Below are 24,516 nucleotides of genomic sequence, written 5' to 3'. Positions count from 1 at the left end.
AGACGCCCCTAACCGCGCTCCGCAAGAGGCCGCGCCGTCAAGAGACTGCAGCGGCGCCGACAGCCCGCCGGGGCCCCGCCCACGCTCTGCTGCGACTTCCCATTCGTCGCCGGCCGACGCGCGTCGGTGACGCCACGGCGCCCGCTGCCCGGAAGTGCGCGCGGCGGCGACGGCGGCGGCGCGGCCGGTGAGCGGGCGCGTGGGGGGCGTGCGGGTGCGCACCGCACAAAGGGGCCGGGAGGAACGGTGTTGCCCGCTCGGGGCCGGGTATAGGTGAAGGCGGGAGCCGGGGGCGGCGAGAGGCCACCTCCGCTCTCGGGGACAAAGCCCAGTGTGGAGGTCCAGGGGCCGCGTCGCTGCCACGTCTCGGCTGACCGCGGGCTGATTCATCGGGCTTCCCCCGGGCACTTTCCCTTCCTCTCGGCCATGCCCCCGAGGGTCTCACCAAGTCTTTTCGGGCCAGCACCTGGTGTGGGGGGCGGAACACGCCATTTCAGGGCCAGGGTCCCCAACGGGTTTTTTTGCGTTGAGGCAGATGTGGAAGCAAACGGAGTGTTTTTCTTTCCCATGTGGTCTCGGTAAGGGGAACTCGCCCCCTGCTGGGAAACGGCGCTCCCTGAAACCTGCTTTCCAAGGAAAAGAATGGTTCCTCTTTAGTGGTCCCTCTCCGTGGGAGTCACCTGGGTGCCCACCTTATGTGGAAGACAGGGTGTGGGTGGGACTCGGGACACGGTATCATGGGGGGAGGTGGTGAGTGAGGAAAAAGCGGGCAGCAAACAAGTCATGGGAAAATATATAAAATAATGCTGGGAAATATCCCTGAGTCATAAATGTCACATGTGTTGGGAAGTACGGTGATACACACATGTGGCTGTGACTTGTTCGGGAGGAGACCAAGTGTTCCTGCAAGTCTTTGAGTTACGTTTTCTGGAACCACTGTTCTTGGCAGCCCTGTACTCCTCAGCTTTAACTGAAACTCACCTTTCAGGGGACTCTTGTAACAGTAAAATGTGATACGCGCAGTGTTTCAGGAGTACAAAACTGGACAGCGACAAGCATAGATTTAGTCATAACTATTCCTCAAATTGTCACTTATTTCAGATTTTCATCCGAACAGGAGATGAATGTCTTTCAGTTCATAAAAAAATTGCACTGTATCCCCTTCTTTCCCTCCTCGTTTAGAAGTCATTGTTGTGCATGCATGTTTGTCTTGTAGATGTGGGGTTGGTGACTTTCTCCCCAGATGCTGAGGTGCCTGAATCCCTGGCGCAGGCCATTACTGAGCCGTGGTTGGAGCAGAGTGTGCCTTCTGAAGCAATATCTATTTACAATGAAGTTGCAGTCTCCAGAATTCCAGTCACTTTTCACAGAAGGATTGAAGAGTCTGACAGGTGAGATTAGGATGGCTTTTCTTGCTTTGGAAACCTGTGTAAATGGAGAGGCAGGGGGTTAACGTTTTTTAGCCTGTTTTTGTTGAGCTAACGAAAAAGGTTTCCTGTGGGTAATCCAAAACCATAGCCGCTAAATCACAGGAAGAGGGAAGAAATGGCTGTAATAAAAAGCGTGGCTTTTCTCTTTGCTATGCTGAGTACTTTACATGAAAGGATTGGGCCTACTAACTTAATAAGTAGGTACATTTTCTCATGTTTTGTGGATGAGGAAACAGAAACTTGGAGTGCGAAATGCTTTGCCAGAGTTTCTATAAGTAATAACTGGAAAGCTGGGTTTTGAACTTGTGCATTCTGATTTCAGAACCCAGCTTGCAATCACTAAGCTGTATTTCCTCCCTAGGTATAAGTGCTTTCTGAGGGAACTGAAGGCAGGAGGAAATAGGAGTCGCCTCCACTTGTGCACATCCGGAACATGTCTGGAAAGAAGACAGGAAATGGCTTTAGCTATAAGTGCCTGATGGCAGCAGCTTCATCTTGCTTGCCACAGTTTTATCATTGCTTATATTGGTCCTCAATATCAGCTGCTGCTGTTGCTCAAGCAGCCAGACAGCTGCCTTTCCAAGCCTGTGGTATTTTAGTGATGCCTTCAGAACTACAATGTGTATGTATGTAGAAACATGACCTGAACAGCGGTCTGCAACCCTGGCTGTCTCTTAGATTCACCTGGGGACCTTTTAAAACATACAGATGCTGGGGTCCCACCCCCGACATACTGAACTGGAATCTCTGGGGAGGATGGGCATCTATAAATTTTTATTAAAAATTCAACTCCATTAAATTTGATGCAGCAAAGGTGGAGGAACCATTGCTTTAAAATGACTGTTTTTGTATTAGCTTATTCTCAAAGCTACTTTCCTATTCTTGAAATTAGATGATTTTTTCAGGTACATGTCAGAGGTAGATGATCCAGAGCTTGATTCTTAGAGGTTCTTCACATGATCTTGAAGTAGGGGGCCCCCAGCGGATGTGGTGCCAGCATCTTCAAACAGTGGTTGTCTGTGTCTTCAGCCTTGACCTTCATCCTTACCCATTGTTTGCATTCCAAAACAGTTTCTTAGATAATATTTTAATTTGAAGGAAGAAAGCCTTTTAAGAAAATAATACTTTCCAGTGAAGCCACTCTTCTTGTTTTTTAATGCTATGATATCACAGTTCACTTCCATGGTAAGCCAAGTTGGTGGAAAGATGAGTAAGAGAGGTTTTCTGCCCTGAGGAGTGGGGAGACAGATATAACCAGGTAATTTTAATATAATTAGTATGCATAAAGATAGGCTATTCGAGTAGCTTAGAAGAATTCACTTAACTCCACCATCAGGAGAAGCTTCCTAAGCTGAATCGCCAAAGATGAATAAGGGTGAGCTAGATCAGTGTTTTTCCCACTGAGGGTGGGAAAAACACTGACCCCTCAGGTGAGTCAGAAGTCAATTTAGTGGTCATGACCAGCATTAAAAAAATAGAGGAAAAGGGGATAAAATAGAACAGATTAGATTGCATGGTATGTAGGAAGGTTAAGTATTATTTCATGGAATTTTTACTTAACATACACACACACAAGTGTGTGACTGCTATGTGAAATGTCTTTCTAAGTGTGGGTTGTGTGCCAATACATTTGATAGTTAGCCGTTCAACTAGATGAATAAGTTGGGAAGGTGTTTAGGTGAAGTGATTCGTGTGAGCAAAGTTAACAGAAGGAAACTACAAGGAGAGTTTGGCACTTGTAAAATGTGATGCAAAGATAGTGAGAGATGAAACAGAAGTAGGTCATGGAGGCCCTTGGCTACTGTACGAAAGAAATTTGGATATTGTGCTGTGAGTAGTTAGGGGAGCAGTGGCATAGCATAACTAAGCTGGTGATTTAGATCCCTCTATCTAGACCATGGAGGCGGGATTTAAGGGGAGTGGTGCAGCCCTGGAGGCAGGGAGATAAATGAGGGCACTCTTGTGAGACTCTTGTACCAGTACAGGAAGGAGATTACGAGGCCCCTGGACTAGGGCAAAATGAAGCTAGAGTCCAGAAATATTGTGGAAGTCCTTAACCTTTTGGGTCATGGACCTCTATAAATCTCATAAAAACTGTGGACTAACATACATGATTTTTATATTTTAAGGGACCATGGTCCCCATAATAAGGAACCCTTAAGAGGGAAATATAATCAGTGGGACTTGATGAGAAATGTGGAGTTAAAGGAATATGGACACTTACTGTTAGAGAGGACTTATGGAAGTGTTATCCTTGTGGAAGAGCTTTTGGTTAAGGCAAGAAGGTAAAGGGAGGGAGCGTTCGTTATTTTTTAGCAAATCATTTAGGGAATCTACAGAGAATGGGCTGGAAGGTTTGGGAAGAATAGGTAGAGGAGGAGATGACAGAGAACAGAAGAAGTTAGAGCCGGGACGGAAGATGACATTTTGAGTTGTGATTAGGAATGTTAGAGCTCTGATGCATTTAGCTGAAATCTCAGGTCAGTGCTCTCCGGCCGGAGTCCACTAGAAACACACCAAGTTGAGTTGTTACTTCTTGCAGTGAGGAAGAACGCTGACCATGGAGAACCTTGGGACGTCTTGGTGAAAGGGTTTTAGAAAGGACTTCTTGTAGGATTTGGGCCGTATCACATGGTTTTGGGGCGGGTTTAAGAAGTGGGGCTTTGCTGTGGATTAGCTGGTGTCAGGAAGCAGGGATAAAGCTGTGATTCATAATAATTCTTGGGTAGAAGGTGAGAACACAGGGCAAGGCTAAAACTGGTAAATAAGGAGCAGTCATACATCTTAACTGTTAGAGGGTGGTGTCGTAGACAGCATTCATGTCTTGTCTGTGTTTGAACATGATTACGAGTTGGCTTATCTTGATCCATCGTGGTCACAGAGTGGCCTTGTCTGATGTGGATGTTCTCTGACATTATGTTCAGCAGGAGAACACCAGGGCCTAGTTGTGAGTTCCAGGCCAGCTCATAGCAACACCAAGGCTTAGCTGGTCATATGAGGCCAGTTCCTGGATGTCATTCTCACTAGGTTCCATTTGGTGTCCTTTGGTTTTATGGATAGTTATAGTGGACTGTGCCTTGTCCCATACCTACAGAGGCATCAACTCTGTCTCCTGTACTGAGACTGTCACAGTAGTTCCAGGGTTCACATGGTTTTTGTAGAGCAGAGAGATGAGTTGGTTTTAAACATCATATGCAGGTTATTTCTTGAAGGATTCTTAGCTATAACATTTATCATACGTGGTGTGGTAGGCTAATGTTTGATAGTTTAATAGTTTCATGCCTCAACATCAATACACAAAGAGAAATACATACAAGAACACTTCACATTTCTAGAGGATGCACACAAACCTGGAGAAAGAAAGCAGAATTGTTCACTTTACTCTTTGGAAAGAATTCAAATTTATAATAATGACTTTGAGGCATTGTGGAATTCTGAATTATCTTCTGCCTCTGCAAAGAAAAATTCTGCAAGTTCCCTGCTTCTCACAGTTGTTACAGGCATTCTGCTCTAGGCAAAACACTTCATTTCTATGGGCCCGTTCTCCTAATTTTCATATGAAAAGGCTCAGTGGAATAATGTCTGCTGTCCCTAATAGATTGAAAAACCTTGTACTTCTTTGCTTCTTTAGAAACACATTGAAATAAAAAATATTCTTTGTTATCTCAGAATTATTTGTCAAAGAAAATCATGAATTAAGAATAGCAGGAGGAGCAGTGAGGGATTTATTAAATGGAGTAAAGCCTCAGGATGTGGATTTTGCTACCACTGCTACCCCAGCTCAAATGAAGGAGATGTTTCAGTCTGCCGGTATTCGTATGATAAACAACAAAGGAGAAAAGCATGGAACAATCACTGCCAGGGTGAGTGAAAAGTGTGACAGTAATTGCATTGCCTTTTTTGTAATTTTTAAAATTTTTATTTTTTTTTCTGGTTTAAAAAAGCAGATAATGAAAAGCCTAATAAAAAAATGTCAGTCTCCTCTACCCTCTTCTGAAACCCTGCCTCTTCCTTTGTTGCAGCCACTTTCAACTAATTTTTATGGTACTCACCAGACCTCCACATTTCTAAAAAAGACCTTTCTATGCTGCACTGTTTTGCATTTCTTTTTAATTTCCCAGTTTTAAGATGCTATCTATTAACTTCCCAAGAGGGAAGATGATTTAGTCTTCTTACCACACCCCTCCTCAACAGCAAGCACATATAATTCTCCTTCCTTCATCTTCTCAGTATATTTATACCATAATTTTTGGTTAAATCAATATTCAGGGTTTACATTTATAACTGTATTGTTTACAGCTGGATCGTGTAGTATATTATGACTACATTTGTTGTGTTGCATGGTTGGTTTTCCCTGCATTTTTCTTTTACATAGCTATCCATATGCCACTAATTCATTCCTGTACTCTGTGTCAGAACAGAAAGTTCCTCTCAGTTGACTTAAAACACATGAAGTTTCCATTCCTTTTTTTTGAGCCATCTCACCTGATGCAGTCTGTCTTCTGCTCCCATCTGGCCATTCTAGGCGGGCTTCCCGCTCTCATCCTGGGATTCCCCTGCACCAGATCCTGGGAATTTCCTTGGCTTCTTCCTTGTTAGACCTCCTGGTTCCTGGATCACGTGCGGGATTCTTTCTTGGTTTATGCCCGCGTTTTGATAGTCTGAAACCTGAGAAAGCCTGAGTATATTTTCATTTTGCCTTCACACTGGTCTGATAGTTTCTTGGCTGTGGAATTCGAGGCTAGGAATCATTTTCACTCAGAAATGTGAAGGCTTTGTTTTCTGCCTTCTGTTGCTGCCACTGAGAAGTTGGACCTCATTCAGAGTTCTCCTTTGTTTGAGACCTGATTTTTTTCCTTTTGTAAGCCCTTCTGATCTTTTTATCTCTGTGTTTTAAATTTCAAGATGATGGACCTTGGTTTGGATTTATTTTTTCATTCATTATATAGGGCACTTAGTGGCTTTCTTGTATTTTTCTCATAATTCCATCCCTTTTAGTGTCTTCTCCTTTGGAAACTCCTATTGTGTTGTGCGTCGGACCACAGGGACTGATCTTCTAGTTTTGTCTTCGTGTTTTATATTCTTATATCTTTTATTTTACTTTCCATGAGATTGCCTTAAGTTGATCTTCCAATCTTTCTATTATATTTGCAACTTTTGCTATCTTTTAAATTTTCCAGGGGTCTTTCTTAGAATATTTCTTTTGAAAGCTGCTTGTTGTTGTTTCAGATGTAATGTCTTTTATTGTCCTTATGAAGGGGTTGGGGTGGTTTCTCCACACCAGTGAGCAATGCTCCAGCCACCAGCTGGGTTTCCTACAATTCAATTCAATTCTGAGGCTATCTACCCAGAGATAGCATCAGATCCCACAGGTTAAGGGCTCAGTTCCTACAAGAATACTCTTGCTTCCTCCCCCCAACAATTTCAGATGCCAAGCACAAGCCCAGGCCGTTACCTGTGCTTCTGACCAACTGACTGTAGATTGTAGGTTCCAGCAACCTCCTCCTTGGACTTCAGACACCAGTTGCAAGTCGAGGTTGTTACCGGTACTTTTGACCAACTGGCTATAAATCAGAGGTTCCCACGACTTCTCCTTGGGTTTGATTAATTTGCTAGAGCAGCTCACAGAACTTGGAAAAATTTTACTTACTAGATCACCGGTTTATTATAAAAGGATATAACTCAGGAACAACCAGATAGAAGAGATGCATAGGGTAAGGTATAGGGAAAGTGTGGAGAGCTTCCTTGCCCTGAGTGCACCTTTCTCCCCAAATCTTCACATGTTCACCAACCCAGAAGTTCTCCAAACTGTGTCCTTTTGGGTTTTTATGGTGGCTTCATTGCATAGGCATGATTGAATCATTGGCCATTGGCAATTGAGCTCAATCTCCAGCCCCTGTCCCCTCCCAGAGATTGGGGGTGTGACTGAAAGTTCCGACCCTCTAGTCACATAGTTGGCCCATTGGCAGCCAGCCTCCATCTTTAGGTGCTCTCATCACAGGAAATTCCAAGGGTTTTGGGAGGTCTATGCCAGAAACAGGGATGAAGACCAAATATATCTATATATTATTATTATAAATCGCCATATCACACCTTAGGATATCAATATAGTTATTTTGACAATGGCTTTATTTCCTCTGAGCTTTATCTGTCTTGCCAGTTGGCTTTCTTTAAATATGGGTATTTTTTGGCACTCTCTATATTTGGGTGATCTTCTGGTGTTAGCAAAATGACTTGAGAACTTGATTGTAGTTTTGCTTGGAAGGGGTCAGCTGGTTAGTTGTGGGAGTGCCAATGTCAATATCAGTAGGACTTTTCATTAGGAAAAATCAGAGGAATCTTCCAGTGTTATCAAGGTTAGAAAAAGCTTACTTGTTAGCATTTTGGAAACCAAATGGGGAAAGGGATGGAGGTCATGTTGATTTTGTCACTTAATCCTGTTTTCATTGTGGTGCTTTACTCCCATGATCATCTATGTCTGGTGCTCCAAGTTCTGACTATTTTCAGGTCCACCTTTCTGTCTAGTGGTTAATCTCTGGGTCTCTGCCTGAGTAAGAGCAGTCTAATTATTTGTCTTATGATGATGTTTCTTTTTTGGTGAGGAAGATTGGCCCTGAGCTAACATCTGTGCCACCCATCCTCTTTTTTGTCTGTGGGACTTTGCCTCAGCATGGCTTGATGAGCAGTGTGGAGGTCTGCGTCCGGGATCTGAAACCACAAAACCCAGGCCACTTTGGAGTGCATGAACGTGTAACCAGTACGCCACTGGGCCAGTCCCTATTATGATGATGTTTCTTATGTTGATTTTCAAACATTCCTTCTATTTCAAACCCTTTGCTTACCCTTTACCTTCAGAGATGCTTGTGCTTCAATTTCTGAGTTCTGGAATTCTCTAGTGAGAACTAGCTTGTTTCTAGGGAAGAATATATATGAGATTGAGAGGCATTCTAAAACATACTTCTAGTGATCATTAGTGGCTTTCAGTTCCTCATGAAGAGATTCCAGACTCCTGCTTGGCATGTAAAACCCTTTGCTGTCTACACCTAAATGCTAATATGCTCTTTGTCAGGTAAACTTCCTCTTCGTCTCTGCTGTGCCTTTAGTCATCTTTTCACTTGAATGTTCTTCTTCCCACATCTGCATATACAGATCCTATGTACTTTTCAAGGCTCAGCTCACATGTCACTCCATCATGAAACTCCTCAACTTTTCCCAGCTGGAGGTTATCTCTCTTCCCAAGATATATGTAACACTTTATTTTAGCTTCATTGATGATTACCAGTAAAGGAGTTGCAGCATGTGTTAACTCTTTGTATTTCTTCTTCTGTCAATCCTTTGCTCAATGGTGTGTAGTCTATAAATTGATATTCAGCTCTTTGCAAACTGGAGCTATTCAAAAATATTTCAAAGAGTACCCTGATTTGAAATTTAAGAACCAGAATATGGTCATGTGCTGCATAACGGTCAACAATGAACCGCATATACGACAGTGGTCCCGTAAGATTAGTCCCATAGAGCCTAGGTGTGTAGAAGGCTCTACCATCTCAGTTTGTGTAGGTACCGTCTGCGATGTTCACAGTGACAAAATTGCCTAACGATACGTTTCTCAGAACGTATCCCTGTTAAGCGACACCTGACTGTATGCCGTTAGAAGGGCTCGTCCCTTGTGTCATGTCACTTGTCAGAGTTGCCATCGTTTTATGTCAGACTCATCTTTTTTAATTGGGATGGTTTTATTATTTTATTTTTAAAAAATATTCTTTGGATCTATCTTTGAATATTGTGGGTGTCTTTCTGTTTCAAGACATATGTGCACTAGTTGACTTTAAAAAGAAAGAAGATATACCTGTCAGGACCCCTGTATTTTTTTCAGTCCATCTAGTGATACTAAAAACTAATTTTTAAAAAACATATATTTAATTACAGCTTCATGAAGAAAATTTTGAAATTACTACACTACGGATTGATGTTGTCACTGATGGAAGACATGCTGAGGTAGAATTCACAACTGACTGGCAGAAAGATGCTGAACGCAGAGATCTCACTATAAATTCTATGTTTTTAGGTAATACATGGAGATAAAATAGTATTTTACTTCAATCTATTTGAGTGCCTTCTTTTCAAGTGAAACCTGCATTCTGGGAATGTTCTCCAGCTTGAGAGTTTGCATTAGTTTCTTCTAAGAGACAGTGTAGCATATTGGTTAAAAGATGACTCCAGAGCCCAAATTCCTGTGTTCAAATTCTGACCCCATCACTCACTGGCTGTAAAATGAAGATGTTATTAATTTCTTTTGTAGGGTTGTTGTGAGGATTAAAGGAGTTAATAATGGTAAATGTTTAGAACAGTGCCTGGCACATGTACACATTCAATCAATGTTAACTTATTAATTGCATCTAAAAATGGTTACATTTCAGGTAAGAAAAATGCACACACAGACACACCCCCTGTGTCACTCTTTGTCCTCTGCACTGTCTTTCATGCATGCATGTCCCACCCTTTCCTCTCTTCTGGAGTTCATGGCACACATTGGTGAATGTTTTCAGCACGTTTTCTATTGCTGAGCCTAGACACAACCTCAGATTCTTTAATTGCATTGCATTGTAGGAATCCTCTACAATCAGTCAGAATTGGCATGTAAGAGGAAACCTGTTTATCATCTCAGTGTAACTTTTTTGTTAATGAGCAGTAAGAATCGTAATGGGAGTAGATGTGAATTAGGTTAGTATTTTGGTACATAATTGAAGCATTATTTTTTTTTACTTTAAGTTTTAGACAAGCCCTTTATGTTTAAGACTTTGGATTAGAAAAGAGAGAGAGAAAGCATCCACTATTCATACCCTAGTTTGTGACAACAGTAATAGGATTCACTTTATGGGATGGAGAAGGGGGCTGTAGGCCAAGGTGGGATCTTTCGCTCATTACATTACTGATGGGTAACATTGCTAGAGTGCCTACTAGGTTCTAGGCACATCAGTGGTCGCTTGATATACTTTGTCTCATTTAACTCTCAGGAAAACTTCATGAAGTGGGTATTAAACCTATTTGACAGATGAGGAAACAGATTCAGAGATGTTAAGTAATTTAGTTCAAGTCACAGAGAGCCATGGTTTCCAAAGCCTGGGTGATTTATGAGCAGAGGGAGCCCAACTGGTGGCATGTTTTCTCTCCATTGTGTGGTCAAACTCCAGGTATTTATTTCATCGTACATCATTCTTTCTTAGTAGTGCAATGTATAAAATCTCGTAACTAGCTTCTCATAAGCATAACTAAGAAACTAAATATTCTTTTTTAAGATACCATTTTATAAAAATAAAAGCTATTCTAATTGGTACTACTGATTTCTAACATTTGCTGAATCCTTATAATGTGCCAGGCACTGTTTTAATCACATCACATAAATTGAGTTTTCCCAACAACCCTGTGAAGCAGATCCTGCTAGCTGGTAAGCTGCAGACTTAGGATCCCAACTAAAGCAGCCTGGCTCCAGAGGTCACATTCTTAACCACGATGTTATTCTTAGCAACTCAACTTTATTTCTTATTTTTATTCACTATATTTTAAAAGAGTGATATTCAGAGCAAAACAAAATACACACCAGTAGAGTACTCACTAATCCTTACTTTTAGCCCATTTTTCTGTCCAGCCTTTTTTCAAGCCTTATTGGATGAACCATTACTAGTTTTTGCTCTTGTCATATCCTATGTTTTTTACCTTCAAATTTTGGTCTTTCCTTTATGGAAAAAGACCTTGGTAATTCCATACTCGCCAGGGAGAGTTGTCTTTCCATTAAGAGGAACAGCATTAAGGGACAGATATACCACATTTTATTTGCTACTTTGTAATCATTTTTTTGTCTATTACCTATTTTTTTCTTTTCATTTTCTGTTACTTCTTTTTGAATCTGGAGCCTTTACAATTTGCTGTACATATCAAAATGCCATATAAACCAAAACAGCTTGGGAAGTGTTAAGCCTGAGCTTGCCAGTGTTGTTGCATTTGGGATAATCAGAGCTAAATTGACAGGTGGTGGTTTTTCATAAGTAGGGGCAGTACCTCCTTTCTGTGGTGCCACGAGGTGAAGTGTCTCGTAGGATCCCTGACCTCCCCATTTGGATGGTCAAATGGTGCCCCCAGTATTTGCTCTCAGTGTTTCTCTTTTTCCTTCTTAGTCCCTAGGATGGCCGTCTGTCTCAGTTTCCCTGAGAATGATCTATTTTCTGGGACATGAACGATTTTTAATTTTAAAACCAGGAAAGCCCTGGGATAACTGGGATGAACTGGCACTCTACTAATACTTGAGGTTTTATGTGCCTTAAAATTGTTTTGTCAGTTTTTTTCATTCAACATCTGAGAGAATATAATGTAGTGGAAATGTTTTTGAATGGATATTAGGTTCACATGGTTCAAAATTCACAAAGTTTAAAAGGCTACATAATGAAGTCTTCCGATGTGGTTCACCATCTCCTTGCTAGCAGTAATCAGACATGGATCTTTGCCAATCTGACAGAAATCTGAAAAACAGTATCTCATAAATTTGCATTTTTTTATGACTAAGGTTGAAAATCTTCATTTTTTAAAGAGATATGTGTTTTTAGTTCACTTTTCTACTTATGCAAGCTTTTTATTTATTTATGAGCTTTTTGTATATTATGGAAATTAACCATTTCTCTCTATGATACTAACTTACTTACATTTTTCCCAGTATGTCACTGATCTTATGCTTTGCATTGTGGTAGTTTTTATCATGCAGGCATATTTGATTTTTTGTGTAGCTGAATTTATTAATAATTTCTTTGAGGGTTCTGGTGGTGTGTGTGTTTTGTTTTTCTTGGTAATTATATTTTGAAGAGTCTTCCCCATTCTAGGATTATACATTTTTTCCTATTTATTATTTTAATTATTTTTTTCAGATTATGTTCCCTATTACTTATTTTTTCCAGATTACTTTGGCTATTCTTATTTTCCCACATTAACTTGAAAATCAGCTTGTTTGGTGTCTTATCTTCCTCCAGCCACTTCATACTGGCATATTTCTTGTTTAGTTTATTCCTGAGAGTATTATCTTTTTAGTTGCTGTTATAAATGCAGCCTTTTATCCCGTTATGTCTTCCATTCAGTAGTGGGTACAGATGAATGCTACTTCTGTCTGTATTTTAACTTTATAACTCTTCACTTTGCCTACTGTTTGTGATAGTGTTTTAGCTGATCTTCTTGTGTTTTCCAATTTTTTTCCCCAGTTTGATTCTTTTTTACATTTTTTTATTGAGGTATAATTGACATAACAGCATTATATTAGTTTCAGGTGTACAATATAACGAATCAATGTTTGTATATATTGTTAAATGATCACCACAGTAAGTTGTTAACATCCATCACCATACACGCAGAATATTTTTTCCCTTGTGATCAGAACTTTTAAGATCTACTCTGTTAGTGACTTTCAGATATGCAATACAGTATTGTTAACTGTAGTCACCGTGCTGTACCATTACATCCCCATGACTTATTTTATAACTGGAAGTTTATACATTTTGATTCCCTTCACCCTTTTGCCTCCCCAACCCCCACCACCGGCAACCATCAATCTGTTCTCTGTATCTATGAGCTTGGTGTTTTTTTTTAGATTCCACATATAAATGAGATGATATGGTATTTGTTTTTCTGTGTCTGACTTATTTCACCTAGCAGAATGCTTTCAAGGTCCATTCATGTTGCAAATGGCAAGATTTCACTTTTTATGGTTGAATAACATTCCATTGTGTGTATGTGTGTATCTCAGATTGTTTCCCAATCCTTATTTGCTAATAGTGATTCCACTCCCTTTTCTAACGAATAGGTTTTGATGGTACTTTATTTGACTACTTTAATGGTTATGAAGATTTACAGAATAAGAAAGTTAGATTTGTTGGACATGCGAAACAGAGGATACAAGAAGATTATCTTCGAATTTTAAGATATTTCAGGTAAGAATTTTTAAAAATTTAATGGTATAGTTTTTAATATTATTACTAGAGCACAATTCTGGTCATGTGAAGGACACAGCAGGTCAGTGTACAAAATGGTGACATCACAAATGCCTGTCCCCAGTAGAGACTTAGCAGACTATTAACTTTTGAGTGAGATATTAGATACTTCCTATTTTCATTCACAAAACATACACATATTTACTCCATTCTGTGATGATCTATATAATTCAGCTGTAAATCATATTGTTAAATGTCCATTTTTCTTTTTGATTGAATATTTCCTGCGCTGATCGTTCATTACACAGATATTTGAGTGCTTACCACAGGTTACCTACTGTGCTAGGTGCTCTGAACAGAGTAAAGAATGAAAGTTTGCCTTCATATGGCTTAGTCTTAGATGGTCATGGGAAATCTCTTAGATGAACTTAAGTATGAAATGCATTTGGATGGTTTTGTGGGTAGCAATGATTTTTAAACTCTGAACTCTAACCTTTTAAAAAACTATTCTAACTGGCTAGTTTATGTCTAGTAATACTAATTTGTCACTGGTTGAGATCACTCAGGATATTCTATAATATAGATCCTGCATATTTTGTCAATAAATGCTATTCCTTTAAACTTGAGTATTTGCAAAATCTTTCTTTACAAATAACAGAACATAGATGGAGACTTAGACATAATTAGTTATTTAATGTAGATCACTAATGAACTGAATTTTAAAGATATGAGTGGTAGAACGGATGTACTTTAAGGCTTCCAATTTTGAGACTTCATGAAACACGCTCCAATGTATGCAACTGGATGTGTCATGTTTGAAACTCTTCATTAAAAGTACTGATGTGTACAGACAGGTAAGCTTTGAGGGATTAAGACTGCTTCGTGATGGATTCCAGTCTTGTTTTGGTACCTTTATAAGAACGCTCTGTTTTATTCATCCGCTGTTAAGTACCAATTCAGCAACTGCATTTGATGGCTATTCTAAGTGTCTCGGTCAGCAGTTTGGCAGTGAAAGTGAGGACGGGGTTTCTAGTTCTTGCTAACTTTGAGCAAGTTACTTATATTTTATTGGATCTCAGGTGTTCTCAGCTGGGAAAAAGAGAAGGTGGAGAACTGCCCGGATGAACTCTAGGGTCCCTCCTAGACCTAACTCTCTGTTGTTCCTCATTACATAGATGTGTGGGTAGCACCATAAAATGAAAAACGGGATTGCTGGTGATATGCCAAGACAGAGGTAATACACTCCAAGAATTTTGTTTTGTAGATTTTATGGGAGAATTGTAGACAAACTTGGTGACCACGATCCTGAGACTTTGGAAGCAATTGCAGAAAATGCGAAAGGCTTGGCTGCAATATCAGGAGAGAGGATTTGGGTAGAACTGAAAAAAATTCTTGTTGGTAACCATGTAAATCATTTGATTCACCTCATCTATGATCTTGATGTGGCTCCTTACATAGGTGAGATCAAGTTAGAAAATGTTTGCATTTTTGGCAATGAAACACATCTGGTTTAAAATTTCATAAGGAAGAAATGTTTGACTAATTTAGCTGAAGAAGGATTCTAAAAGGAAAAATGGACTATTTTAAAATATGATAAACAGGTCAGGGGCAGGACAGTTTTGTCATGGGTAGGGAACAGCTCAGAGACAGCGTACTATAGTGCTACAAAGTGGCCTTTGGAGTCAGACAGACCTGGGTTTGAATGAGGCTTTGCCATTTACCAGCTTTGTGACTTGGGTTAGTTCCTTAAGTGTTAGTTTCTGAATCTGAAAACTGGGTATGAAAATAATAGCATTTATCTAATGGAAAGGCTGAGAGATTCAGTAAGTTAATACAGGTAAAGTACTCAGAAGAGTGACTTATACATAGAAATTATTCAATAAATGTAATTAATATTCAGGAAGAATAGTGGGATGATATAATTTATCACACTTCAGGAAACTTGGGTATATTTCAAATAAGGACAAAATTGTTGAAGCAAGGGTGGACATTCTATGATAGTATGTCAGTGTAAAAGTCAGGAATTTGTAATTGGAATAAGCATCCCTTGTGAATATGACACCACCATTACTACCGCTGCCTCTGGACCTCCTGCTGTAGCTTGTTAATGGAAACAAGAGCATTTTAGGACTTCCCTTGGTTTGAGAGTGATATGAAAGAAGACTGCGACAGTGTATCAGTGGTTTACCTGTAAGATGAAGCATCAGATTGGACTAATAATGAGTCCTAGTGACAGGGCATTTCTGTATACGATAAAACAATGGCTGGTTTAGGATAAGGGTGTTTTTTAATTGAATTTATCCACTGTAAAATGGGTGAAAAATGCTTTTGTCCCTACAGGCTTACCTGCTAATGCAAGTTTAGAAGAATTTGACAAAGTCAGTAAAAATGTTGAAGGTTTGTCACCAAAGCCAATGACTCTCTTGGCCTCATTATTCAAAGTACAGGATGATGTCACAAAATTGGATTTGAGGTTGAAGATTTCAAAAGAAGAGAAAAACCTTGGTTTATTTATAGTTAAAAACAGGAAAGATTTAATTAAAGCAACAGATAGTTCAGAACCATTGAAACCCTATCAAGACTTCATTATAGATGTAAGTATATACTAGGCTTAGTCAGAATATAAATCATTGTCACTAATTGTAGAACTAATTTATTAATACTAAGACTCACAATGCATTCTGTGGATTTCATTTATTTTAAATGAAAAAATTTACATCGAGCATTTATTGTAGATTTTAGGATAAGATCATTAGCAAGTATTCTAATTTAGTGTGATGGAACTAAATGTTCGATTTTGGCACTTAGTCTAGGGAATCTGATGCAACTACTCGTGTATGTGAACTACTGAAGTACCAAGGAGAGCAGTGTCTTCTAAAGGAAATGCAGCAGTGGTCCATTCCTCCATTTCCCGTAAGTGGCCATGACATCAGAAAAGTGGGCATTTCTTCAGGAAAAGAAATTGGGGCTCTATTGCAACAGTTGCGAGAACGGTGGAAAAAAAGTGGTTACCAAATGGAGAAAGATGAACTTCTAAGTTACATAAAGAAGACCTAAAGTTGATGAGAGCTGCCTACTAAAAAGCAGAAAATTTGTGGTTAGTTTTTTTTTTTGCCCTCCCTCTTGAGATTTAAGAGATTTGAATATATAGCAGAATAAAAGCCAGCGTAGAGGACCTCGTCAGAAGAATGAAGATCTTATTTTGTGAAATATAATTATATTTCAGGCACTACACTGAAGTCTACCTCCTCTTAATCTGATTTATATCATCACTGAACCTTATAATTCTTTTGGAATAGTTCCTACTGAGAAAAGTATATTTGGCCTCTCCTTTCTATCTTTATCTGTCTAGGCTTTAAAAGAAAAAGTTTTGTTTTGTTTTGTATAGGACAGTACTATCTTAAAAAGTGGTAACTGTCTTGAGGAAATGTTTCTTAGTGTTTGCAATTGAAATAACTTATTTTATACAATGATTGTCTATGATGTGTCAGTTCTTATCTGAATTTCAGAATAAACTTGTGCTTGAAAAGAAAATAATTGACAAGTTTGCATAAAATATCCTATATAAAATGTGAAGATCAGCTGAGTCATAGGTGGCTGCCATTCACACATCCAACACTTGTTCTAGGCAAGCTGTATTTCAGTATGTAGTTGATACTCTCCTCTGTCATAATGGTTTCCTTAACTATGCATGCTAAGCCTGGGAAAGATGAACTTGAGGCTTACTCTTGAGCCTGTTAATAAACATTTCCTTTGGAAATTGGAAGACAAATGTGTTTATGTGGTATCTGACAGTATATATCGGGTGGCAATATATACATAGTGATAATACTCCTGTCCCTTTAAAGTAAATGTTAATTTCTTTCATTAGTTAAAAGGATATGACCTACATTAAAATTTCCCTGAACAGGCCTGTCCATTTGCTTTGTAAAGATTTGAGCCCTAAATGCTTTCAGTAGGTAAATGGGTGTATAGCACAAAGTATTGTTTATTTCTGCTGCTATATTCTGACTTTTTTTTTTAATTTAATTTTTTTTGAGGAAGATTAGCCCTAAGCTAACTACTGCCAGTCTTCCTCTTTTTTTGGTGAGGAAGCCTGGCCCTGAGCTAACAACTGTGCCCATCTTCCTCTACTTTATATGTGGGACGCCTACCACAGCATGGCGTGCCAAGCGGTGCCATGTCCACACCGGGGATCTGAACTGGCGAACCCCGGGCTGCCAAGAAGCGGAATGTGCACACTTAACTGCTGTGCCACCGGGCCGGCCCCATATATTCTCATATTTTATAATTGATTTTCCTTTCTGTATAGCCAGTCCTAGCACCTTCGTTCTCTATGGGCAAATAGCAATTTTGGACCTTGATAAAACAATTTTGAAAAGCACATTTCTGTTTATTAAAGCCCTGCTAAGAGGTCTAACAAACAAATAGTTAACAGGGGCTGTAGTGCAAGAAAGGGGCCTCAATGACTGCACACAGGTCCATAATGAAATGTATTACAAAATAAGACTGAAATATTTAAGTACTACTAAAATAGATGTTTGGACCCAACATCAGAGAATTCCTACTGTTCTATATAGCAAATATGCAGATTTAGCTATTTCAGAGGTCTGGTTTTGTCATGTATAAAACTTTAAAATAGTATTATATGCATCAGAAAACTTTATTTATTTGCAAGCGTCAGTAAACAATATAGAACATTCTAAGATTACACCCCTGGGAGGCGGGGGACGGGTGCAAATGTAAAAGCAATGTTCCCTCACTCCAACTGGTTTAGATTTCAATGTAAAGAGATGTGCTGCGCTGCTGAAAAGAACTCCCTGGAGTCCATTTAGAATGTTTTAGTTCACTGTGAGACTGTATGAACAACTAGTAACATCATATAAACCCAGGGTTATTAGTAGTAGTAATAAGGTAAAGCTTAGAAAGAAAGTTACAACCTTGGGTGTACTGAATATGGCAGGGGCATGTGCTAAAGAACTGACAGCACTCTTGGGTTGCTTTTCATTTACTCTCTTTACATAAATATGCAGTATGATATTCAATTGATGTTTTCAGTCTGGGCAATCAAAACCATTGCATGTTTGGTAAAATACAAAATATTGACAAATTAAAACATAAGAAATTTAACAGTCTGTTTTTGGCCTCATACATTTTACCCAATTAGTTGAACTTTTCCCAATGAATTATGTAAAGCAGTGAAAGAATATCAAATCCAAAGTTAATTACACAAATGTGAAAGGATCCAATAAACCCTCGAATGTATAAGCAAAGAGGTAGTGGCAAATCAGTCTACCTAGAACTTTATCTTAAAAACTATCTGTTACACCTAAATTATCCACTTATGAGTAGATATTTTACATTATTTAAACAAAGAACATGTTTAATTTAAAGTTTACTTACAGATTTTCTTCAATTTACATTGAATGAAATAGCCTAAAAAATAGCATCTCTGTTCCCCAGTAGTTTAGGTACAAATTAAACTTTGGAACAGAATAACCAGGGTTATGGTTCAAACAAACACTGAGCAAATACATAAAATACCGTTTCTCACTAACAAACACGTAAGGAAATGAAAACTTTATTCTGGGGCTCAAACTGCATATTTTACCTCTTTAGTATTTTCAAAATTTACAAAGCGCAGTATCTCAGAGAAGCTAAAGGAAATGGAAAGGAACAAAGCCCTTTAAAATAATACACATTGCCTTGCCTCTTTCAAAAAGGAACATGTACTTGTGCGTGGCACCCTAGCTTTTGGAACTTCTGCCGTTTGGACTGATACAAACATGCTGTTCCACATTTTGGGATCATATCATTATGATTAACCTCACATTACAGGAGTTTCAAATATGTTTTGTGCAGGAAACAATCTCACCACTTTCAGAGACGTCTTCATGTCCTACCAATGACATGCTACCAGACACATCAGATTCCACAGAATAATGGCACCAAGCTACTAAAGTAGATATTCCAGAAAACCAAGTATTCTAGACTGCTTTTCATTCTCTTCAATAGTATTTTCATTCTCTTCAACAGGATGTTTTAATTTAAGTCTTCAAATACCATTTGACTAAGAAACTGCAACCTCCCATGTAATGTTGCTTTTTACTTAGGTATGCATCAAAAGCAGTAATTTTCAAAGCAGATCTGATTTTAGAATACCAACTTGTTAAATAACTTTATCCCTACCGTATTTGTTTACAAGCAAAGTATTACTTTGTCTGGGCTTATTTCATCTTCAGTGTCTGGGATTGTGGGCAACAGAGCAGATCGAGTCAAACCCCAAAATTTTTGAGGTGACATGTCTTTTTTGGTGGCTGTAAATTTCCATCCAATATGGCTTGCACAGATCCGACACTGGGCAATAGTCCAGGCGTACCTACAAAATTAAGGAAAGAGATCAGCTAAGGAAGCACATTGCTGTACTCCAAGCCTATCATCATATAAACCTGCTATGCAGACAGATCTTAGAGCCAAAGTCTAAGGATTGAGAAGAATAAATACTCTGAGCTTTGATCTATACAGTTCCCTGAAACAAATTTCATAAAAAGATTTTCTAATTTGTACCTTTCATTATGTTTAACACATCAGCCTTTACGTATAATTGTTACATTAGCATATATATAAAAGTTACTTGATTGTGTTTTTAGGCTATGTTTTTTTTCTTTCTTAGCATTGTAAAAAAACATTAATCTTATTAATATGGATTTCTTTATACAAATTGCTGGTTGCCAAGACCACATTCTAACTCACACCTGCTTTTCCTTTGTTGTTTTGTATCGCAGTCGAGTTAGAAAACAGTAACCACCTATAGAAATATGCACTTTTGTGTGAGTTAAAATTGGAGGGGTGGGGGGAAAGATAAGCATTCCTCATATAAGTTTTAAGAACTACTCTTCTAAAATAAGAATGGTTTTGTCAGATAAATTTCACCAGAAATATAAGCCATGGCATTTCTGTTCTTAGGAAAACTAAACCAAACTATGTAATTATAACCATTTCTGTACTTTTCCCCTATGTATATCCCACATTTAGTATTTATATTAATAACTTAATTCTAGTTTTAGTCCTTAAGAAGGGTGTCAAATAAGAGTGGAAAATCCACATGACATAGTTCTAGGTCCAGAAAGGGAGTCTAATCACTAATCTCTACTTAACTTGCCTCTGACTCGGAATGAAACAATGACCCAGAATTTGGAAATAAAAGACAAATAATAGGGTTCTTGAAGATAATATGGCTGAGGGAATCTAACAAGCTCCCAGGTGGTGACCTGGTCCCAGGATCATACTTTGAAGACCACTGGGCTAAAGCAAAAATTTAAAAAAAAAGCAAAGTAGAAGAAAAGCCAGAGTCAATGGTTTCTACAGCTTTCTTATCACTGCTTGAGAAACATTCTCTGGTTTTACATATTACAGAATATGGTTCAGATAGAGTTTTACTGGGTCATAAGACAGTTGTTTTTCAGAATGAGCTGATAGGAAATGAAAAAAATTTGGATTAACTGTATAGTTTATTTCAGGATAACTGCAGTTGCCAATCTTCTTTCTCCCTAAGTATATTCACTGAGACTATGCAAAAATAGCTGTTCCTAGCCATTCATGAAATGAAGAGTATTTAAATAGAATTATTCATTTCATTGTCTATTTCTGATTATAATTCTAGCAACTCTGCTTAGGCCTCTGTTTTTCTGCCCAATTAAGACAAAACCAAAAAAAAAAAAGAGAAAGTAAGTCACCACCACCACCACCACCACCACATTACCCAGGAAACCAGCTGTGCACTGTAGAAGGCCGGCCGATCAGATTCAAGTTGGAAGCCTTGTACACGGTAAGCGTCTCATGCACATATCCATGAGGATTCACATAAGCTGCCATTGGCCCACATAAGGATAAACTAGAACAGAATCAGCACAGAGGATAAGTCAAAATGAAAAAAAAGTCTAACAGATATTTAAAAAGTTCACCAAGAAATAAGAGCTATAGTTTCTAACCTTTTAGTTATAGATAATAGAATCCAATACGGTAATAAGCGGTTGGTAGTCAGCCCAGTTTTATTCAGTCTAAATGATGACCAAAAGGAAAACAGTACCAAAGGAAAATAGTACTAGTTTTTTAAACCTTCCTCAAAATATACACTGTAAAATATACAGAGCTCCACTTCCTCTAAGGGAGTCTCCGAGAGTGGCCATGCAATGAAAAGGTCCCATTTGATCGTTCTTGGGTAGCTTATTACTTTGCAGACAGCAGTTTCCTTACCTTCTTGATTTATAATTATGATGAATTTGTCATAAAATAATTTTTAAACACTACTATATCACACAGCATCAGTACATGTTCAGAAGCACATCCTACTTTATCTTGGCCCTATGTGGCAAAACTGATGTTTGACTGAAATACAACGCCTGAGGCATTCCTGTTAGGTCCTGAATTACTAATAAGATATTCTAACATATAGATACTGTATAATATATAGATTTTCAACAGGACTGGGGGAAAAGGATCGCCCAGCTGTTTTATTTTACCATGCTCAGTACCTCTGAATAATCCCTTAATTATCCATTCTTGCTCCAAGTACCCAATCAGGAAGACTGTCTTACTCAACATGAGTTAATTCCCCATATTTCATTTGCTGAGTGTTTGTAATTTAATGGAGGGAAATATATGGAGAATGGTAATATAGTCGACTATAATTCTGTTAAGGCAGTTGGGAAAATGTATTCACAAGAATCCTAAAAATGTAATAAAGAGCTCACCTGAATATTTCATTTTTGGTTGTTATTTCTGTTTCTTGACATTGTTTACAGCAAAGAGACGTACACTAAAAATTTAAGAGAAAGTTAGTCAGGAAAATTCACATTCATTTAATTATGTAATTACATAGCTCATCAGGAAACTTCCCTAAGGTATTGATCCCTCTGAATATCTTATTTTCCTTCCAACCATTCAAAAATGTAGTTTTAAACATGCAGCAAAAAATCCCACAATTTGAAATCTGACACATTCACTTATAAAACTAATGATCTTCTAGGATAAAGAAATAGTGACTGATACATAAAACCACAGATGTCCCATGTAGAAATCAAGTGTTCACAAGTCTAAATGAAGTTGTTGAAGGTATTCATATTTGAGGAATGCAAAACAATTCAGTTTCTGTCTGTATAATCCCAAATGAAATGTTTATTCTTTAAAATATCTGGAATGGAAACCATGATGGTTTTTAATTGCATGACTACATGACTGGACCCTATAGATAACTGCCGGTTCAAACAGTGCCTCCTAGCTCTCTAGACTGACTACACCTGAATATCACAAACATATTCACTTTACTCACTTTATTCATAATGTCTAGTTCACAGCGAAGTCGTTGGATGGCACTACCAATTTTAAGGAGCTGAATTCTTAATACATCATCAATAGGAAGACAAGCAGCTACTCTGTAAGAAAAGTCTTAAAGACATGGTGGGTTTTTCAAGTTTTAAACTGATGAAGCAGATAAGTATCAGATAACTTATGAATCACATACCTTTGAAATAAACTCTTCTCTACAAAGTTCTCAACATATTTCACACAGTTATAAGTAATACCAAAGTATACCAGCTATCAAGTATATACTCTTAGGAAGTTCTAAAATTAACTTCTTTTCCCATACTTGTTAATTGTAAATGCCTTCTTTTAAGTTAAACATGAAATCAAACCCATGTTAGAAGAAGTTACTTATTTGCTAAGAGATGAGAAAAGTAGCTAAATTGTACCTAATAAACATTTAGACATTATATGTAAAAAAGGTAAATAAGTCCTGGAACTGGGGTCACTTAAAGCCAGCTTAAAGAATAGGGAAAGGAGAGTCAACACTCAGAAAGTGTTTTTCGGATGTGAGCCATTTATCACAATTTGAACTTTTTATGAAAACCTTGCCTAAAATTGGAGTGCTCACAGAATTTAAGAACTTAGTTACAATTAACTAAAAAATAGTCAATTTTTTTTAACTGCTCAAAGCAAAAGAAATGTGTATGCTTTTCAAAACTAATAAAGATGTTAAACTAAAAGTTTTGGTTTCATTAAACACAAAACATATAAAATAATTTGATTTAGTAAGACATCAGTCCACAGGAAGAAAACTGATTTTTCATACCTACTGGATTTGAAGGAAGAGAATCTTCTTTTAGATTTTCATCCCATTCATGTAGCTGTTTCTTGATTCTATCCATTAAGGTTTCCTTGTTTAAAATAAAAGTAGCCATAAGGTTCACAGACTTTTTATAATTTACTGTCAGCTTTTCAACTCTTTTTAATAAAACTAATACATTAGTAGCAATTTAAGTCATCACTATGTAGTAAAATTTCAGTCCCAGTTTAAATCCGTCTGTTTTCTTATGCAGAAATGATCCAAGCCCCAATGCCTTTTCCCAGCATTAAGCTGGTTTTCCTGGACCGTCTCCTACAGTCTGGGTATCTTGGGGCCCATGCACCTAACTTGCTGCCTTTTGTAGATGCTCTGTTCTCAGCAGCTTGGCACTGGCCTCTCTCCTCTCCCTTTTAGGAAGTTTTTTCTGACTCAGTCCATAGGGATTTTGGCCCCTATACATGGCAGCAGCACTTGCTATCTACATACCTTATTTGGTACCTATTTACTACATAAGAGTGCTTGTCATCTTTTCACAAGTGTAAGCAGAAAATACTCTTGTCTCTTGTGTATTTGTAATGGCCCAAAAGCTAAGGGCAGAGTGAAATGGAGTGTCCTTTAGTGTTGTGCATGTAGTAAGTGCTCAAAACCTACTTGTTTAGTTTTCCCAGGACTCCAAATCTGTGGGCAAGGTGATTCACTACAGGAAATGACTAGTATTTGTTGAATGTCTACTATGTGCCAAGTACAGCAGCTACCATTATCCCCATTTTACAGATTCTCAAGGAATTTGCCCCAAACCAGAGACAGCAATAGAAATCACACTTTGAACAGTCTTTTGTGTCTAAAACACAGATTCTTTGAACTATTCCAACGGTCTGTCTCTTAGTGAGTTTTTCAATATGTGGCAATGCCTAATATCAAAATTTGAGGAGCAAAAACACTTGTGGATGCATCAATTAGTATAGTAACTAAGTTAATCTCCTTGTTTAGAAAA

The 24,516-nt window shown here is 38.3% G+C and overlaps 2 protein-coding genes across 5 annotated transcripts in view; one reads left to right on the top strand and one right to left on the bottom strand.

The window, feature by feature from the left end:
• On the top strand, nucleotides 1-22,161 carry TRNT1 (tRNA nucleotidyl transferase 1). Of its 4 annotated transcripts, none has more exons than XM_008518978.2 (8): nucleotides 1-187; nucleotides 1,244-1,391; nucleotides 5,100-5,293; nucleotides 9,357-9,495; nucleotides 13,270-13,396; nucleotides 14,661-14,854; nucleotides 15,737-15,990; nucleotides 16,205-18,526. In XM_008518978.2, exons 2-8 carry the CDS (start codon nucleotides 1,244-1,246, stop codon nucleotides 16,451-16,453), a joined length of 1,305 nt encoding a protein of 434 aa, XP_008517200.1. In that variant the 5' UTR covers nucleotides 1-187; the 3' UTR covers nucleotides 16,454-18,526. The 4 variants fall into 4 exon arrangements, with proteins under 4 accessions (XP_008517200.1, XP_008517187.1, XP_008517193.1 ...); XM_008518965.2 differs by having other exon boundaries at nucleotides 94-187; nucleotides 1,217-1,391; XM_008518971.2 differs by having other exon boundaries at nucleotides 169-578; nucleotides 1,217-1,391; nucleotides 16,205-22,161.
• Nucleotides 18,389-24,516, bottom strand: part of CRBN (cereblon) — a 25,835-nt gene continuing 19,707 nt past the window's right edge. The window contains exons 7-11 of the mRNA XM_070576722.1: nucleotides 23,529-23,613; nucleotides 22,728-22,843; nucleotides 22,150-22,214; nucleotides 21,159-21,290; nucleotides 18,389-19,775 (exon numbers count right to left, since the gene is read on the bottom strand). Coding sequence (XP_070432823.1) covers nucleotides 19,595-19,775; nucleotides 21,159-21,290; nucleotides 22,150-22,214; nucleotides 22,728-22,843; nucleotides 23,529-23,613 — 579 coding nt within the window. The 3' untranslated portion in view covers nucleotides 18,389-19,594. The remainder of the gene's footprint in view (nucleotides 19,776-21,158; nucleotides 21,291-22,149; nucleotides 22,215-22,727; nucleotides 22,844-23,528; nucleotides 23,614-24,516) is intronic.

Source organism: Equus przewalskii, chromosome 15 (genome assembly GCF_037783145.1).
Source record: "Equus przewalskii isolate Varuska chromosome 15, EquPr2, whole genome shotgun sequence".
NCBI classification, from domain to species: domain Eukaryota; kingdom Metazoa; phylum Chordata; class Mammalia; order Perissodactyla; family Equidae; genus Equus; species Equus przewalskii.
This window is presented reverse-complemented; position numbering and strand designations above follow the sequence as displayed.

Coding starts and splice junctions, on each gene's coding strand:
- TRNT1 (XM_008518971.2), top strand. CDS start 1,244: ATGCTGAGGTGCCTGAATCCCTGGCGCAGGCCATTACTGAGCCGTGGT. Junction 14,855..15,736: donor TGATGTGGCTCCTTACATAG/GTGAGATCAAGT, acceptor TTGTCCCTACAG/GCTTACCTGCTAATGCAAGT. Junction 15,991..16,204: donor ATCAAGACTTCATTATAGAT/GTAAGTATATAC, acceptor TTTGGCACTTAG/TCTAGGGAATCTGATGCAAC.